At 38.3% G+C, this 18,752-nt stretch overlaps 4 protein-coding genes and 1 pseudogene across 4 annotated transcripts; 1 reads left to right on the top strand and 4 right to left on the bottom strand.

The window, feature by feature from the left end:
- Nucleotides 1-148: 148 nt before the first annotated feature.
- On the bottom strand, nt 149-1,127 carry LOC125480179 (phragmoplastin interacting protein 1-like). Its single transcript, XM_048590706.1, has one exon. It carries the CDS (start codon nt 1,125-1,127, stop codon nt 723-725), a length of 405 nt encoding a protein of 134 aa, XP_048446663.1. The 3' UTR covers nt 149-722.
- On the bottom strand, nt 149-3,385 carry LOC103930014 (phragmoplastin interacting protein 1). The gene is made up of 4 exons (XM_009339295.3): nt 2,724-3,385; nt 2,333-2,504; nt 1,663-1,709; nt 149-1,564 (listed from the first exon to the last, which is right to left on the bottom strand). Exons 1-4 carry the CDS (start codon nt 3,269-3,271, stop codon nt 1,150-1,152), a joined length of 1,182 nt encoding a protein of 393 aa, XP_009337570.2. The 5' UTR covers nt 3,272-3,385; the 3' UTR covers nt 149-1,149.
- A 4,333-nt stretch (nt 3,386-7,718) lies between these two features.
- LOC103930048 (F-box protein At2g39490) lies at nt 7,719-9,540 on the top strand. Its single transcript, XM_009339339.3, has 3 exons — nt 7,719-8,607; nt 8,820-8,982; nt 9,164-9,540. Exons 1-2 carry the CDS (start codon nt 7,786-7,788, stop codon nt 8,979-8,981), a joined length of 984 nt encoding a protein of 327 aa, XP_009337614.2. The 5' UTR covers nt 7,719-7,785; the 3' UTR covers nt 8,982; nt 9,164-9,540.
- A 179-nt stretch (nt 9,541-9,719) lies between these two features.
- LOC103930013 (aquaporin TIP1-3) lies at nt 9,720-11,276 on the bottom strand. The gene is given in 4 exon segments (XM_009339294.3): nt 9,720-10,097; nt 10,099-10,314; nt 10,531-10,781; nt 11,058-11,276. Coding segments are annotated over 4 exon segments (759 nt in total). The 5' UTR covers nt 11,191-11,276; the 3' UTR covers nt 9,720-9,938.
- Nucleotides 11,277-14,715: 3,439 nt separating this feature from the next.
- On the bottom strand, nt 14,716-18,138 carry LOC125480196 (annotated as a pseudogene).
- Nucleotides 18,139-18,752: the final 614 nt, after the last annotated feature.

Raw genomic sequence — 18,752 nt, 5'->3', positions numbered from 1 at the left:
AGATGCAGAGGACTCAAACACAAGATCCCGAGTGCACAAGTTAATATCATAACACTTTAACTGCTTGAACAATAAACCCTTCGTCACCCCGTACTGCATATAATTTTAACAAGAACCACCATTTGCTTTGACATGGAGTTCAAGCAAGGAACAAAATCTGCCTTGTCAATAATAAAGAAATATCTCAGTTTTACAAATCTCTGCATCAAACTAAGCTAAATGCAGTAAACAAAATTTCCCAAAATTGGGCTCAATAACAACAACCTGTGACGTTTCAACCAATTCGAAAATGAGTAATGTGTTCCTCCCTACATGTAATTAATAGGAAAAACTTGGGACACTGCCTGCAGGCTACATGCTTAACTTGCATTGGTTTGCTTCTTTGGACACGCTGAAGAAATATGTCCCTTTTCACCACACTCGTAGCACGTCCTCCTCTTAATCTTACCACTGCTCACACACAACTCGCTAGGATCAGCTCCAGTACCTGCAGCTGGAACATCTGGTGGCAAATCTGTGCTTGTAGTTGTAGCTACTGGTGTTGTAGCGGTGCTTGTAGTTGTAGCTACTGGTATTGAACCGGTACTTGTAACTGTAGCTACTCGAATTGAATGGGTACTTGAAGGTGTAGTAGCAGCCTTTGGACAAGCTGAAGAAAGATGACCCTTTCACCACACTCATAGCAGGTCCTCCTCTTAATCTTACCACTAATGTCACTCAACTCACCAGTTATCAGCTCCTGTAGCTGTAGCAACTGGTGTTGGATTGGTAGTTGTGGTTTTAGCTACGGGTGTTGAATGGGTATTAAAAGCTGTAGTTGCAGACTTTGGACAAGCTGAAGAAAGATGACCCTTCTCACCACACTCATAGCACGTCCTCCTCTTAATCTTCCCACTGGTGGCACTCAACCCACTATTATCAGCTCCTGTACCTGAAGCTGTAGCAGCTGGTGTAGGATCACTACTTGTAGTTGTAGCTGCCGGTATTGAATGGGTACTAAATGTTGTAGTTACAGACTTTGGACAAGCCGAAGAAAGATGACCCTTCTCACCACACTCATAGCACGTCCTCCTCTTGATCTTACCACTGATGTCACTAAACCCACCATCACCAGCTCCTGTACCCATAGTTTTATCTACTGGAATGGAATCAGCGCTCATAGCTGAAGCCTACAGATATTGAATGAGTACTTGAAGTTGTAGCTGCAGGGTTTGAAGGAGTCCCTGCTTTTTTCAGAGGTACTGCACAGCTTATCTTGATAGGTCTTCCACATACAACCTTCTGATCTAACTTCAATGCCATAGTCACCGAGAGGCTATCAGAGAAATTTACATGAGCATAACCCCGAAATTCCCCTGTTTCCTTATCCTTACCAAAATGTATAGATGAAATCTTGCAATCTGAGAAAAGCTTCCTCAGATCATCCTCACTAATATCCCATGACAAATTTCCAACATAGATTTTATTGTATCCCTCCACAATTTGTGGGGCAAAATCAGATACTTTATTCAGTTTATTGGGTCGAGTTGCCTTGTAAGGCTGGATTTTCAGAAATAGTTCACCCCTGAGATAAAACGAAGTTTCATTAGAATCCTGTAAGAACCGGCAAACAATCCTACAACAACAAATTGGGAAACCAAAGAAAACATTGTCCAAACTCACATTTCAGCTCCATCAAGAGCCAAGGCTCGCTTGGCTGCTGCTTCTGTCTGTAAAAACATTAGCATGTTAAGATGAGATAGACGATAAACAATCTTGTATTTAGCATGAACCTAGATTTCAAAAGAATTCAGACTCTCAACATCCTCATTTTGATTTCTAGCAGTTTTTCAAAGTCAGTCTATCTTTAAAAGGAATACATTCATATTTAATGATGAATGATGCTAATCATTGAAAAATAAAAGATTCGCATAAATTGATTTAGAGGTTGCAAATCGGACTTGAGCAATAAGCCTGTTGTGATTAACTCATGAACTCTTTCAAGGTATACATATAGCTTCTTGAGGGTGATAAATTCAACTCAACTAGCAGAAGCGGAAGTGTAAGCAAGACGTACTTGTAAAAATCATATCCGGCAATCTGAATGCCTGTATATCTCAAGCTCAAACTCAAGGAACCAGGAGCACTGGGAAGTGAACATTCATTTAAGAAGGTGTTTAAAAAATATCGACAGGTGATATCGTAACATTTGCCAATACAAACTAATAACTAGGCTTTCCTGGTGGGCAATCTCTAATTCTTTAGGTTCTGAAGAGACTTTCAATTCCAAGTTACATTAGCAAGGACTGAAATATAAAGTTTTGAACGCCGAATTTAATTCACAATTTCTTACCTTAAAGCTAATAATAGCAATTCCTCTAAACTTCCCACTGTCAGGAAACCTCAGACAATCAACTTCAGTTATTGTACCGCAGCTTTCAAGGTAACTTCGAATATCATCCTGGGTCGAGTAATAAGGAATGCCTCCCACATAAACTTTTGTCAGAACATCCCCACTTGCTTGTCTAAACGAAACGAAACGAAACGAAACACGCACAGAATGAGGCAAAAACTACAGAACCAACTTTCACACAGAAAGCAGACACCTTCAATCCACATTTCCTCCCAAAATACACAATTAGTCAGCCTCCCACTCAAAAACTTAATTAAAACCCTGAATTAAACACTACCAAAATCACTATGCAAATACACAAATTGAGGAAAAGGGTGTAGTAAAAAATCACCTGTCAATGCTCATATCTGTCTCCTGGACAATTTGCTTTCCATTCTCAAGCTCACCGCCCTTATTCTCTTCCTCGGTTTTCGCCTCCGTCTTCCTCTTCTTCTTTTTATTCTTCTTCTTTGGCTTCTTACTCTCCTTCTTCCGAACACCATTTTCCTCTGCACTCAAGTCTCCATCTTGTTCCCCCTCATCTCTCTTCCTCTTCTTCTTCTTCTTCTTCTTCTCATCCTCCTCCTCCTCATCTGAACCCATATCGCTCTTCCCTTCCTCCCCCTTGTTTCCCCCCAAATTACCACCACTGCCATTCACACTCACCACCTCTGGACCTCGCAAAGACAGGATCTTTCTCCGTTTTTCCCGCTTGGACAATCTGGGTTTCTGGGTTGTGGAGTCCAAAAGCACTTTCAGCGACCGGGGGGTCGATTTCGGGTCTGGGTTTTCCGACCCATCATTTGTCGGGTCGGTTCTAGGCTTACCTACCGATTCTACTAACGACTGAGCTAGCTTTTCCCTGAGCTTTTGCTTCAGCTTCCTGTTAGACAAAACCATCTCTGCAACTCTTCCGAAGCAATAGCTTGAACTGAACTCTGAAGAGGAAGAGTGGGGAAGAGGGGCCAAGCCGCCAAAAGCCGAGACGCGTTGGCCTGAGGTTTCGGTTTGTAGTGAAAACGGAGATAAACGTAGTCGATACACGACGTCGTATTGAAGATTTGGGCTTCGGCTTCAGATTTTGGGCCGGACGATATGAGGCTCATATTGCGTTTGGGCTTAGGAATTTTTTTTTGTTTTTTATTTTTACAAGAAAATAAAAGTTTCAAGAAGTTCTTTGGCGGCCTAAGCTAAAATAGTCCCGCAATATTTAAAAAGAAACGATAAAATATTTGATTTTAAAAGATTTATTAATGCTAAAAAAAAAAAAAAAAGGAGTTTTTAATGTTAAAGGAATTCAATGCGAAAAACATGCAGTATTTCAACCTAATCGCTAGAGACATTGATATGAAGAACAAATATGATACTGAATATGGATAAAAACTTACCTTGACCAATCCTCATTCACCTTTGTAACCAACCGAATACATAGTTGTAATGATCGGGGGAGAATCATGCACAAATTTACGCTTTGAAAAATCTCCCAATCATCTGTCAAAACTACATTACTTAAGTCATCGATACAAATTGATTGATAGATCCATACTGAAAGCAAACAAGAAACACATAGAAAACTAATGTTTAGATTTTGCAATTTATGACTTGGAAAGCTGAAGCAGATTTGTAAGGCAGTGCATTTATGAAGCGTTGGGATAAAATGAAAGGAATTTTAACGAAAAATTTTCGGTATTATTTACTTTAAAGAAAAATTACATTTTACACTAAAAAGTAAATTATGGTATTATTCATTTTACCCTTTATTTTTATTCTTATTGTTAAACTCAAAATTTTCAAATCATTTTTATTAATTTTTTTTTAAAATGAATGGCTAAAAGCAATTAGCAACAATTAATAAAAGTCACGACATTCTTCGCTGATCATATTACTTTATTAATGGAATTTTCACTTTCCTGTAACTTTAATTTCGTTGTCTTTTCAAATTATTAATGTAACTTACAAGTGCTTATAAATTCCACTTCTTGATGGGAGATGGGGCATATATGAATGTTTTGATTAAAGAAGATTCAAAGTTATTTTTCTCTATTATTTTAGTACCTTTTTCTTATGGGATTATTCAACTTTTATTTTCTAGTTCTCCGTGATTGTAGAATGATACTAAAAACGGCTATTTCAGAATTTTCAAGTCTCTCCTTGCACTAGGAGATGGTAAACCCTATATTCACTTCTCATTTCTCTTTAATCCATGTATTTTTCACTATCGCCAAGCATCAAAAACATAAAAAATGAAAAAAAATAAAAACAAAACAAAACTTCTAAACACTCACAACCATATAAAATGACATTTATCTACAACACTCATCATCTAGCATCAGAGAAATATCACTCAGCCTCGTTAACTGACTCCACCACTACGTTGTCAAAACTGCTATATTTTCAGTGATGCATGGTGGGCAAAGTTGATCCAACAAGATTATGAAATTTGAGATAAAATAGAAACTACAGGGAGAAGGAAACTCACCAAGTAAGATGAGATTCTTCATGAATCAGCAGCTATTCGATAGAGATCATGTCATGTGAACCCTCGTCACCTTTTTTTTTTTTTTTTTTAAACAAATGATATTATCTATGTTAAAGGAAAAGTCTTGGCTGAACTTAGTCTCATAATAGACTAATAATAATGTGGTTTAAATTTTTCTTTGACGAGAATCGAACCTAATTAAGACCTCTCATTTACAAATGAAGAGAAATATCACTATATCGTAGTACTAATAAATCTTCACCACTCTTGAATGTGAAGAGGTGAAGAGCGATTTGCGATAAAAAGTTTGGAGGATGATTAATGAAAAATATTAATTTAATGTAAAAATTGAAAGACCGTTTCTAATGTATTTCTTATTTAATTTTTTTTTTATATTTCTAGTAAGTGGTGGATCATTCTGATGGTTAGAGTATTCCTTTTTCATTCACTGCATCTTGGGTTCAAACTCTTCCTTCTCATCACTTAGTATTACGGTCTAGTGATATTCCTCTTTACTTGTAAGTGAGATGTCTTAGGTTCTATTCTCGCCAAAGAGGAATTGTATCTTGGGTTCAAACTCTTCCCTCTCACCACTTAGTTTTACAGTCTAGTGATATTTCTCTTTACTTGTAAGTGAGATGTCTTAGGTGTTATTCTCGTCAAAAAGGAATACGACTAGACTGTAGTATTAAATGACTTATTTCTATTATGATTTAGTTATTAGTAAACAACTTATATGAACTTAGTTTCATTCTTATTTTGATTCCTGAACATTTAGGTAAATAGCTTCACTAGGAATCCAATTCTGACTTCTCTTCAATTATATTCCTTTCAAACCAATTCCCTTGATTACGATTTAACGATCCAGAATATTGTACAATTATTATCACAATTCTTATTTGCATCTTTGACAAATCTAAAATGTTTTTATGACTTCAGTACTATGTTCTTGCGGTTTTGGTTATTGTTTTTTAAGATCAACGTCACACGGCAGCCAATGCGGCATTTTCAAGCAAGGCTGCAGCCTAAGCCATCTTCTTTTTTTATTCACCCAATTTAGTACAAATTTTGGTCATAGATTTCGTGGGGGTTTATATATATATATAACTCTTTTTTTGGTTATTCAACTGTCAAACATTATTGTAAAGAATAGTCGTTAATGTCTTACTCTTATTATTCGCATTCAAACTAAGGCTCTCTAGACGTTTTTCGAATCTCTCTCTTTCAAGCAGTTGTAATTTCAATTTTGGCAATCGAAGTCATATAGTTTGCTTCAAGTTTTGATTCAGGGCTTCCGGAATATTATTGAGGATGCTTATGTATTTTCCGGTTGTGACCGGGTCATGTTTTATGTCTTCTCCGAATTTTAGTTTCTCAATAGTAATAAAGTCTCCTTTGTACTGCCGAAATTCCAAAAAGAAACAGATTTCAATGTAGGGGGATCACTAACTAATTAATTTAACATTTCTTTGGGCATGTTGACACATCCCGACCCGGAATGTCCACTAGTGTCAGTTTGGGACATGTCAATTGAAATCTTAAACAAATTAATTACCAAAAAAAAAAACCGTCCTCAATTCAAATCTTAAACAAACTACCTAAAAAAACTCTCTTAAGTGAGAGATCATGGACAGAACAAATGGAACTATATATGCTAAATTAGATGTTAGATTAGGGAGGATGGGGTTCGAATCCAATTCAAGAACGACACTCCTCTTCATCACTGGTAGAGGTACACTTGCAAATGGAACTATATATACAACTTGACCTAAAAAAATAGTTAATTAATACTGAGCATGCAAACGGTTACGTGTACACATAGCTATCTTATTTTGATGGCATGCTTGCGGGCGTAGGTTTCTTTGCTCAATTGGGTATTACTAAACCCTCAAACAAATAGATAAACTCCTTCAAAACCTCAATCAAACTGTCAGTTGCGCCGGCAATATTGTCTATATCACTAAAGAATCTGCAAATCTTATACTCCAATTGGGTGTGAAATTCAAAATCTGGATTTTTAGATCATCATTTCACATCAATTTGAGAAACGGAAGCTAAGACACATGAAGGGAGTAACACTCAAACGAAACCGAAGATGTCTCGAGACAAAAGTCATACGATGGAAAGAGGTGGACCCAAAATAAAAAGAACATAAGCATGATCATACTTGTCAAGAAAATCCAGCAGAGAAGGAAGAGATCGAACATTTGTCACGACAGAAAATAAATAGGTCATCAGTGTATAATACATGAGTGGGAGGGCAACAATCCCACAAACTGAGATAGAAGTAATCTGTCTAGTAGAATAAAGCAAATTTAAACCTATGATGGGAGCTTCCTCTGCAAGACAGAAAAGAAGTGGAGAGAAAGACGATCTCCTAACGTACATCCTGTGAGCAAGAGAAAATCCATGTGGCGTACTAATACCATTCACCAAAATTGAAAGCCAACGAGAAAATTCAAACGAGAAAGCACATGAAGATGAGAATTCCAGTATAAATATCAAACGAGAAAATTCAAAACGGGAAATCACATGAAGAGAAAAACCCATGTACCCACATTACCACCAAAAGACTTTTTGTCAATAAAATTGACCCTTCTGAAATAATTTCAACTTTTTGTCCATAAAATTCCATTCTAAACCAATATAAATAAAATCAGATTAATATATTTTTAAATTTCTTCCTTCCCAATGAATCAAATCGTAGTATGATTTTATCGGATAAATAAGTCTAGTCAAGACCATTGAACTGGTCTAATTTGAAGGCACATTAATTTCCCATAGACCAATTGGACAGAATATGGTGAAGCCTCCAGAAAAGAACCTATACTTCAAGGCATCAATATATAAGGCGATCTTTTTGTCATATTTTTTGTACTTTGTTTTAGTACATCATATCTACTCTTGTAGTAAACTTAGTTCAGCAGCTGGAGATATGGTGAAGACAATAGCAGATGATTTGTTTGGAAAATTACCAAATGAAATCATTTGCAAAATTATTTCTTTTCTCCCTTCAGAATCTGCATTAGAAACCAGTTTAATTTCAAGTATGTGGAGAGGCCTTTGGAATACAACTTTAGTTCAGCGGGTCACTACAAATGCTGCTGCTGCTGATGCAGTTTCTGAGTTTCTATCTCACTTTGACCAACATGATCCCTTACGGCATCCTAGGAAGCTGCAACTGCACTTTGGGAAACACAGTGATCTCCTATTGGCTACAGTTGCAGCCAACAATAAACTCCACCTGGAGTTTTCCACAGAGAATAAGGAAATTCCAAGGCATTTTGGTTGGAACTTGAAGCTGAATCACCGAAGGGTCCAAACCCTAATTTCCCACCAGCCTTCTCCCTCTAATTTCTTTGTCAAAATTCTTTACCTAAAATCAGTCAGCTCTTTTGGCAATGAAGCAATTTCTTCTATGATTCCGAGTTTCGAATTTCTCGAAAACTTGAAGATCATTGAATGTGAAGGGTTACAATCTTTGCATATCGAGTCCAGTCCAAGGCTACTCAGCCTGACCATCTTTGACTGCCAGGATCTCAAGTCTCTCCACCTCAAAACTTCAAAACTTCGATCTTTTCGATACCGTGGTTTTCTCCCTCAGATTTGGACGGAACATCATTTTAACTTAGCAGACGCCATGCTTGATTTCAGGCAAGGCCCCGTCTACAGCGGATTCAAAAGTACCGACTTTGATCCTATGTTGTTAACCATTAAAAATGCTCAAGTTCTCACACTAAGCAAATGGACTTTTCAGGTGTGTTTTAGTAGTATTTGTATTTCTTTAGTCTTAGATTCAAACGTTCAAGCTAGTACAAACACAATAATTATAAATTATTAGTCCGAGCAGACTGCATCATATGTAATCGATAATGTGTTTGTAACATTATTATAAAAAAAAGTACCGAAATGTTCTTTTTATCAATATTGATGCACGTCTATGTTTAAAGTTTGAAAATGTTTTTGCAGACATTGATCTGGCCATCCCTTTTGTCACTACAAGCAAACTTCATATTCTACAAGCTGAAAGAGCTACGGTGGATTGATAATCGGGAAGAAAGATGCAACAGCGATGCTCTGATGTCCTTTATTAAATTATGTCCAGCTTTGGAGCAACTCTCTCTAACTTGAGGTTTCTTTCACTCAAAACTCTTTCTTTTGCCCTCTTTAATATTTTTGTATGTGGTCAAATAAAAAAAATATGTATTAATTATCAATGCCTTTTTGTTTGTTTCCTTTGAAGATAAAATCCAACTGAAATATATAGATATTTTGTTTCCTTGTTTTACACCGTGTTTGACTATGTAATGCAGGATGATCCTAAAGGCGACTCCATGTCAAGGACAGCTCGATCCTAGAAGAAAGTCAGAGGCCAAACAAAACTGGCTAATCTCAAAGTGATTAAGTTGGCGGGATTTACTAATCAAGAGGATGAAATCACTTTGGCAGAGCATAAATTATAGAGTTGCAGCCAATTACCATAATCATTAGCAGCATCAAGAGAGAAATGAGTATACAACATGGTAACATGGGTCTACGTACACACCAAATTCTCAAGTCTGAATTTTTTGCTCCCTAGTAAAAGGTTATGTGATCCACTCTATGTATACATGATGAAATTGCCTTGCTCAAACGATTTGAAAGCGTGTGCATATAAAAGATATGGGTTAGATCAGTTTTTCAATACAAATCCATAGACTAAGACAATGTGTGTGTCTTTTTACGTTAAGTTTGAATTCCTTTATCTGTCTAGTAGGATAATTAATAGTATTGTCTAGCAAAAAAGGAAGTGTGTTCATACAAATATTTGAAATTTGAAGCCCTCTGCATATGAAAGTTAAGCGAATGAACATGAACAAGAAGATCACGAAGCAAACAAGGCAATTCCACTAAAACGATCTGACATCATAAACCAACAAGCTCTACTCCCTCTTACAACATAAAATTAAAAATGACAATCCCTACAACAAAAAGTACATGAAATTCAATTTAAACCCCCCCAAATGACATGAAATTCGATTTTTGCCCGAAGAGACCTTGAGGTGAACAATTGCATCCCATCAAATCTTAATCAAGATGGACTAATTTCTAGAAGTCATTGTTGGGAAGGGGTTCATGGGTCCTATTACCAATGAAGATGTTGTCATAGACAAGAGCTGCAATGGCAGCACCAATTAGTGGGCCGGCCCAATACACCCAGTGGTGGGTCCATGACCAACTGACCACAGCAGGCCCAAATGACACAGCCTGGGTTCATAGATGCACCATCAAACGCACCACCAGCCAAGATGTTTGCACCAACAATTAAACCAATTGCAATTGGTGCTACAATCCCTACATTCCCCTTCTTTGGATCCACTGCTGTGGCATACACTGTGTAGACCAAGCCGAAGGTCATCACAATCTCAAACACTAGAGCATTCCATACCGATACGCCAGACGATAGTGAGAATCCTGCCGTTTCCTGCAGGTAGTCGGGTAATTCGTTAACAAAAACATCAAGTTGGGTATGTGTATAATAAAAAGAATGCGACAGTAGCTAACTAGCAATCATTAATGTACGTAAATCTCAGATTACACAACCAACTAAGAGTTATCTATGCGTGCGTGGACAACTGTTGTTAGCCCATCCAGTAAGATCAACAATTAAGTATAAGCCAACAAGCTCTTTAACACTTACCCATCCCCCGGTGGCAAACTTGAGCAGCAAGCAAGCGACCACTGATCCCAACAACTGTGCAATCCAATACAAAATGCCCCTCAAGAGTGTTATGTTTCCACCAAGGAATGCACCAAATGTGACAGCAGGGTTTACATGACCACCAGAAATATTTGCACCCACTGAGACCGCCACAAAAAGTGCAAATGCATGGGCTAATGATGCAGCTACGAGCCCCGAAGGTGTGGTTGACGCATTGTCAGTAAGCTTGTCTGCCAAAATCGATTAAACTCTTTAGGTCACTGAATTAGACAACCACACGTGGAATCGTAAATGAACAATGCATATCAAGCTGACGACTCTCCATCACGTATTACAGGCAAAAAAAAAAAAAAAAGAGACGCTAGTAAATTTAGATGACTATTAATCTTCGAAACCATGCGTTATTAAGAAATGAATCAGCATTGTATATCAAACGCAGCTGAGCCTGGAACAATTAAACGAGCAATTTCATTGAAAATACAGAAATTGTTGGATTGGAGTCCTACTGAAAGCCATGCCAGAGCCTTCCCCAGCAAAGACAAAAATAAGCATGGAAAAAAACTCAGCCAACGCAGCCCTAATTGCATCAGGGTGGCTTGCCTCTCCCGGCGTTCCAACTGCAATTCTGTTGATTGGCATTTTCGTAAATTTCTAGCTTTCTTTTCTCTTTTCTTTTTAAATTGCTCAAAAGCTTCGAAATCCTCAGTGTTCTGCTTAATTACTTGCATGGGATTTCCCTATAAATACCTAAAATAAAGGCAGTGGAACCAGTATATCCGGTTAGCGGTAATGAGGTTAGTAAATATGTAGGACCAGTGCGCTACGATCATGGAACAGGCTTTTTTCTCGATGCCAGATGTCGGTGGCTTTACAGATCACGAGTGCGATGTGTCATTCGTCCTGGTACGGCGGCACGTTTGTGGTGGAGATGAAATTTGATCAACAGCTGAATCGGCAAAAAGAGGAACGAGAAGATTTCGGATCGCCGTCCATGGGACGTGGCGGGCCCCGCTTAATGATTGTGTAGTGTATTAGTGACGCGAGAGCTGAATGGCCGGCGAGTTTTTGGAGTGGGGACGAACCGACGTTTGAATATTCAAAACGCCGGTCGTTTTCGTAGAGTAGGGGTGCGTTCATGGAGCTAGAATTGTGTCGGCTGCGACGGTCCTACAACGGCCATTTCTCTAAACTGGTTTATGTCGTATGCATAAACACGTGCTTCAATTTCCAAATAGTGTGTTTTATACACGCAAATTTTGTAGGGCCCGTCCTCTTTGATGATTATCTATTTTTGCAGAGTATCAACAACAACTTAAGCAAATCATCGCTCTTATTTGTACTCGAGTTTAAATCTTTATTTTTATAATTTAAATTAGTTTAAAATAGAATATCGTTTATAACAATATAATTGAATTCTCTTTCAGCAATGAACTAAATAATTTGTAATTGATATGTTGTGGTGCTCAATACTCGTTTAGAAGCTTTTTAAATGACTGAAAAGTCTTTTAAAAGCGTAAAAGCACTAAGTGAACTTTAACAATCCTATATGTCACGTATACCATTGAATTTACAATTGTATGCTAATCATCAAATTGGGAGAAAAATGAAGACTATTGTATAGGGACTGAAATGTTCGACAAAGTTGTAGATTTTTAAATCCTTCGAGGTCACATCGAACACGAATAAATTAATCTAAATACAAAAAAAGATAAATTAAAATAATCTAAATGCATGCACTCCAGAAGATTTTATATTATCTTTCGAGTTCATCTCGAAAACGAATAAATTAATGTAAAGAAATTGAATTCATATGTATGAACTACAACGTTCCAAAATAATTGTTTGTATGCCGACAAATGACTACCTCAATTTTTCTGGTTATATTAGGACCGACCAATTCTTGGATGCTAAGTGGGATCAATCATTATGCATTATTTGTATGATTCAAGTGATTGTCCCTATTGAAAAAGTTATCCCACTCCCTCTCTCTAACTTGAAATACTTTTAAAATAATTAAAAGTGTTTTTAAAATTAAAAATATTTTTAAAAAAGTATTTTTAATTATTTTAAAAGCAATTTTGGTGACGACTCGTCCCAATATTATATATATATATATATATATATATATATTTCTCCCTAGTGTGTATAGTGACGATATTACTCTCGTTGGCTAAGTGACGTGGATGTACATATGTAGTTTTAAATTATTTCCTTGCCGTTATAATTAAATCGTACTCGATGTCACGAGCGCGTAGACTCGAGTTAGGGCTGAATCGGATTCGTAACGAAAAAGTTACGATTAATTGAATACGTAAACAGGTTAATCACGAACCAATTATATTAGCTCCTATTACATCTAAACCAATCAGATTTTAGACTTTTATCTTTCTTTGGGCCAATTGGAACTCTATCTCTCTCACGGCAGCCCAATCAGAAAATAATATTTTCTGAATCTGGCCAATCACACATACACGTACACTCTCTCTCCTTCTCGACTCTTCTCCTTTCTTCTTCCTTCTGCACCCAAGACACCCCACACGCACAAACCACACCAAAACAGCATGGATTGAACCTATGAAGACTACCATCACACTCCTCACAAACTCACGAACCTAGCCATACCCTTAGGTTTCAGTTTTGGTGAGTTTTGACCGTCGACTCATGAGCTCCAACGAGGAGCCAAGTTGCTCTGACGCGATCCTGACGTGGTTTCGAGGTTTTAAGGCTTGGAAAGGTATCCACACAACTTCCCTAACACTTCGGAGTGGTTTTGGAGTGAAGCGGACGTCGATATAGGCGAGTTTGGAAAGTTTCAGAATTGGCCGGATTTTCCAAGAAATTTTCCGACTGCTTTTCGTAGGATTTTGAACTCCTAATAGGTACGAATGTGTTCTACTCTTCAAGACCTTCAAATCCATATAAATTTCATGGATTTTGGTTGAGAAATGAAGTAGATATTAAGTTTTGAAAATTTTCCAGAAACTGGCAAACCAGACGGCCGTGGACGGCGGAGACCTGCGAGGTCCATCAGAGAAGAAGAAGAATATTCTGTCAAAGTTGACGGAATATTTTAATGGCATCAAGTAACACCGTTAGAATTTAATGGAATATTCCTAACGCTGTTAGGGTTTCCGTCCCGTGTGCCAAGCACGTGCCTGCGCATAAGGGCGCATCCAACATCCAAAAAATTTTCTAAAAATATGGGGGTGTTCGTGTTGTCGAGTAGATCACGTTGGTATATTCAAACACCCCATTTGAGCAACGTATGAGGAATTAATCCTAGGCTTTGTTTATGTGCTAATTAATTAACGTAAAAATAGTTGTATCACATATAAGTGAGACGTACCCTGAGGACGAGCGTGGACAAGCGAAGCTAGGGGGCTATGATCTTGCTACTTATCAGTGAGTGGGCATTTATTTTCTATATATATATATATTTATATGAAATTATGCTTTACTTGCCATGTCGTAAATAAGTTACATTTTAAATATGGCATTGTTACACTTGTGAATTGTATTGTGTGATGCTGCGGAGACTCAGGTAAGCTTCAGGTGAGTATTATGTGATTGAATGGGTTGTATTTCATTGGTATGCACACATTTATTTAGAGCTAATCATGGCTGCACCCCGGTATTAGTGCTCCCGCTCGGGGCTAAGGCCAGCCACGTGATTGTTCATCTCGTGCACCGCACGCTCACCTTGGATCCAAGTCTAGTGCCAGCCTGTCGTTGAGACCACAATAGGTGGTTCCGACTCATAGATGACCCGCGAATTATCACACAGCCTTCACGTGATCCTAGCACTTGAGTGTACATATTTATACCTAGCCTGTCGTACAAGTCACATTAGGTGACTCTGACTCGTGTGCTAGCCTTGATTAATGAGCCACAAGTCCAGTCATACAGGCCACGTTAGGTGACTCCGACTGGCATACTATTTTATATTAGTTTCACACCTGGCTTACATTTATTATTGCTGAGATATCATGACATGGCATACTTTAGTTTTCGTTGCTCTTGTGCATTGGTTTTCATACCTACTTATTAGTATTTTTTGGAACTATACGGGTTTTGCGGAGAGAGGTTATTATGTTCATAAAGATAAATACGTTTTCAAACGCTTTGTTTTTGCCCACTCACCATTTTGTTTTGCGCCCTTCCAGGTTCTAGGTAGTTGTTCATCTTTGGTAGCTCACGAGGACTACACGGCGGTTCTGACGTTTCCATAAATAAAAGTAGGGATCTTCTCCCTGTTTGTATAATTAGTACTTAGTTAGTTCGACTGCACTTTCGTTTTACCTATGCTCTAATATGCGTGTATCTTATACTTGATCACTTTCACACACTTACATATTATCTCTAGTTAAATAAGTTTAGTTTTGGTTTTTATTTATTCGCATTTTCTTATTATTATCACTTCTGTTGCGCACTTGGTTACGTCACTCTCATGTGACGATCAGCACGTCTCGACTCTGGTCGGGGTGTGTCACTTTTAAAGGAGCTTAAAGACTTTGCATTTCCATAAAGTACTTGTTGAATTTTCTTATTTCTTTTTTAATTTTTTTATTTTTTCCTAAACTTGTTAGGATTTTCTAGTGTGTACAGTGTCTCTAAAATTTTTAAAGTTGCCACCTCTTTATACCAAGATGAACTAGTATTTCAGCTCGATCACTGCATCTTCTAAAGATCTCACCAGCATTGATTTTCTAACATGTTTTGTCATTTGAGATGAAAGATAATAATACTGAAAGCTCACGTATTATAAAATACGTGATCACATGGGTTATATTTTCACATAATAAGTAAATGAATAAGTAATATAAAGTATGTGATCACATGCTATGGAAGGACACTTGTGATTCCAAGGATCTTATGGTTGCTCGCTCGATTGCTTGGTGGTAGGAATACTTGCGCGTGCAAGCTTGTCCAAGTCAATCCCACTCTATGGATCCTGGTCCTTGCAAATGGTCTTTACCACCGTCTGGTTGTCTCAAATTAAATTGGAGCCTGGAACCGGGACTCTCTAGTGGGAGGTGCTGGCATCATGGCTAGGGATGAATTCGGAAATTTGTTGAGGCTCGCTGTTGGAATTGGCAGGACGTCTCTTCTCCACTGATGGCGGAAGCTTTGGGAGCTCGTGAGTGCGTGGTTTGGGCGGCGTCAAGGGGCTTTCGGAATTTTATTATGGAAGGTGATTCCCTTCAGATTGTGGCTGCTCTTAATGATTCGTCAACCAACGTATCTCCATTCGAGCATATTATTGAAGATTCAAAGAGTTTGCTTGCCGCAATCACTGAAGATCTTTCTGCTCGCTGTCAAGCCAACACTGTTGCTCATAGGATAGCTAGGTTCAGTCTAAATATTGGCAGTCATTTCGAATGGCTTGTCCATGCTCCTAGTTTCACTATTGACCTCCTTATGGAGGATGTTATGTAATCCACTTGTACTGTTCTTCTTGGATTTCTTTGGGCCTTAAAATCAATCTACTACTATCGTTTCTCTCAAAAAAAAAAAAATACAAAAAGAGTAAGTGAACAAGTATGTCAAGTGACAACGTTAAATATTACATGCACGAATTGGAACTCATCAGTATGATCGCCTGCATGAAGTTTGAATTGGAAGTGTGAAATTTCCCAAGAAAAAGGACCGTTTGATCTTCAAATTTCCTTTGCACTTTGATCTTGGAACCAGAGTACAAGTTGAGAAATTAAGAATAAAGAAGAAACATATATTGGTGTAGTAAGTTAAAGTATGTGTGATGAATCAGCTCCTCTCTCCCTCTTGGATCCAATAACTCTGCAAAGACTGCACTTGAAGTTGCATCAGATTCTTCATCACTAATGCCCTCACCACCACTCCCATTGCCATTTCGAATTTCCGGAAGCCATTCTGGCATATCTGGAATGTAATTCGTACTGTTTTTGGATGAAAAGCTCTGTGTAGAAGCCTCTTGCAGTTGAAGAGAGTACTCCAAATTCCACAAAACATCACCATTGTTGGCCTTTCATCTCCATATTCAGCCAAACACTTCTCAGCTGTTCTCCGAATTTTCACAAGGATTCAAGATTCACATATCCTTGAAGACGGGGGTCTATAATTTTCTCTAATCTTCCTTTCTTTTGCCAACTCATTGCCCATTCTGCTATGTTAACTTGCTCTCGAGGGAGGGCAGGGTTTATAGGTGGCCTAGCACATAAGACCTCTAGTAAAACTACTCCGAGAGAGTACACATCTAACTTCACCGTTAGCTGCTGCCGGTGATAGTAATCCAGATCAAGATATCCAAAGCTCCCCTTCACTGCAGTGCTCACATGTGATTGATACAAAGCAAGACCTAAATTTGACAATCCAAAATCAGCCACTTTCGCGGTGAGGAATTCATCAAGAAGCATGTTTGTTGTTTTCACGTCGTGATGAATTATGCTATCTGCTACTCCATTGTGAAGGTAATGCCAGCCCTTTTGCAGCTCCAATGCAGATTTCAAGCCTTTGTCTACAAGTAAGCAGAAGAAGATTCGAACCATAAAAATGCTTTAGCAGAGGACCTTTGACCATGTACTCATAAACAAGGATCCTTTCGTTCAGTTCTTCACAGTAGCCTATGAGAGAAGCCAAATGTCTGTGCCTGAGCTTTGACAGCATGTCGATTTCTGTCCTGAATTCGGTAGGGCCTTGTTGGGAACGCGGGTTTCCGCCCTTCACTGCAAACACATTTCCATTTTCTAGCACTGCCTTGTAAACCATGCCAAATCCCCCTACTCCCAAGACCAAGCTCTTGTCAAAATTCTTGGTTGCTTCACGAATCTCCTGCAAAAGCTAAAATGCGGCGCAAACAAGAGTGTGCTGTGGAATAATCATAACTGCCAACGGAAACTTTTGAATTGAAATTCCCCACTGGCTAGGAAAGGACAGCCAGGCCGAGCAGTGAGGCCTAAGCTTCCTCTGATGGATTTGCCGCCTGTACAAAAGAAAGCAACTGAGATGAGTACCAAAACTACAAATCCTGCTGAAGAAACACAAATTGACAGCAGCATCCACTTTTTCTGCCTGCCCGGGGATTTCAAATCTGCATTGTTATTCGCTGGAAGGTCCCATCAAGGCTGTCTCTGTGATTGCTCAATTTCGTAATCTCCAATCCATTCAAAATTGCATTGGAAGGGAGATCCCTCAGCATAGGAGGACCAACTTGAACCAAAATCCGATTTTCGTCCACGGTTACATTCGTCACGAAATCTACGAATAAGCTGCTGATAATTTCTTTGTCCTGCTTGAGATATCAAAAGAGTCTAAAGCAGATTGTTGGTTGATATACACATTGAAGATCAAACGTCACAATGTCGCAAAAGTGCAATCTGATCAGATAACTGATGTCCTTTTCGACTTCGAATGCCCATGATACGTTGAACTTCTGATTGCTGACCTTGCATCTGCCATTCCTTGAGCTGTGGCATAAACCCAAATGGGTGAACAGTGCACTGTCGACCGAAACTCCATCAGGGTACTTGATGGATCCGGGATCAGCACTGATGCTTCGTGCCGCTGCAGCGTTGAGAAGAAAAGCATGATCTGGCTCCCACGTCCTCCCATGTTTATACGATACGCTGTCTTAAAAGCTACGTTTGGATGTTCCCCGAGAGGAACAGTTACTTTGGTGCTAGGAAATTCCCCACTAGGCACAGAAACAACCTCTATTCCATTGATGAATGCAGCTGAATTATTCCAAGGTGACAATCTCGGCGCCAACAATTTTTCGGAACTTCCGCGTATTGAGTACAAAATACAAACAAGTATAGTAGTTTCGTCTTTGTTACATTTAAGAATAATGTTTGACTACTGAAAGAAGAGTAGTAAGTCTTGCTGAAATGAATAAGTCTTCAATCATAAATGAACATGTGGCCAATAATTAAAGAATTAGAAGCGTGAACCAACTTCACTCCAAACAAATGGACACGTGTCTATTTTCAATTTGTTTTTCAGCAGTACTTGCTACTCTTCTTTCAATAGCCAAACATTATGTATTTAATATCAAGAGTTGAGATTAAAACATTAAAAATACATATATTAATTCATTATTCTTGATATTATATAATATGAATGATCAAAATAACTAAGATTAAGCATGTCATCAGCCGTCATATTTGCTTTCCGATATAGTGCGAGTTTTGGAATTGAGTGTAGTGCTGGCTAAATTAAATTTCAGA

The sequence above is a fragment of a genome, unplaced genomic scaffold (genome assembly GCF_019419815.1).
Source record: "Pyrus x bretschneideri cultivar Hongxiangsu unplaced genomic scaffold, Pyrus_bretschneideri_v1 Contig32, whole genome shotgun sequence".
Classification (NCBI taxonomy): Eukaryota; Viridiplantae; Streptophyta; class Magnoliopsida; order Rosales; family Rosaceae; genus Pyrus; species Pyrus x bretschneideri.
This window is presented reverse-complemented; position numbering and strand designations above follow the sequence as displayed.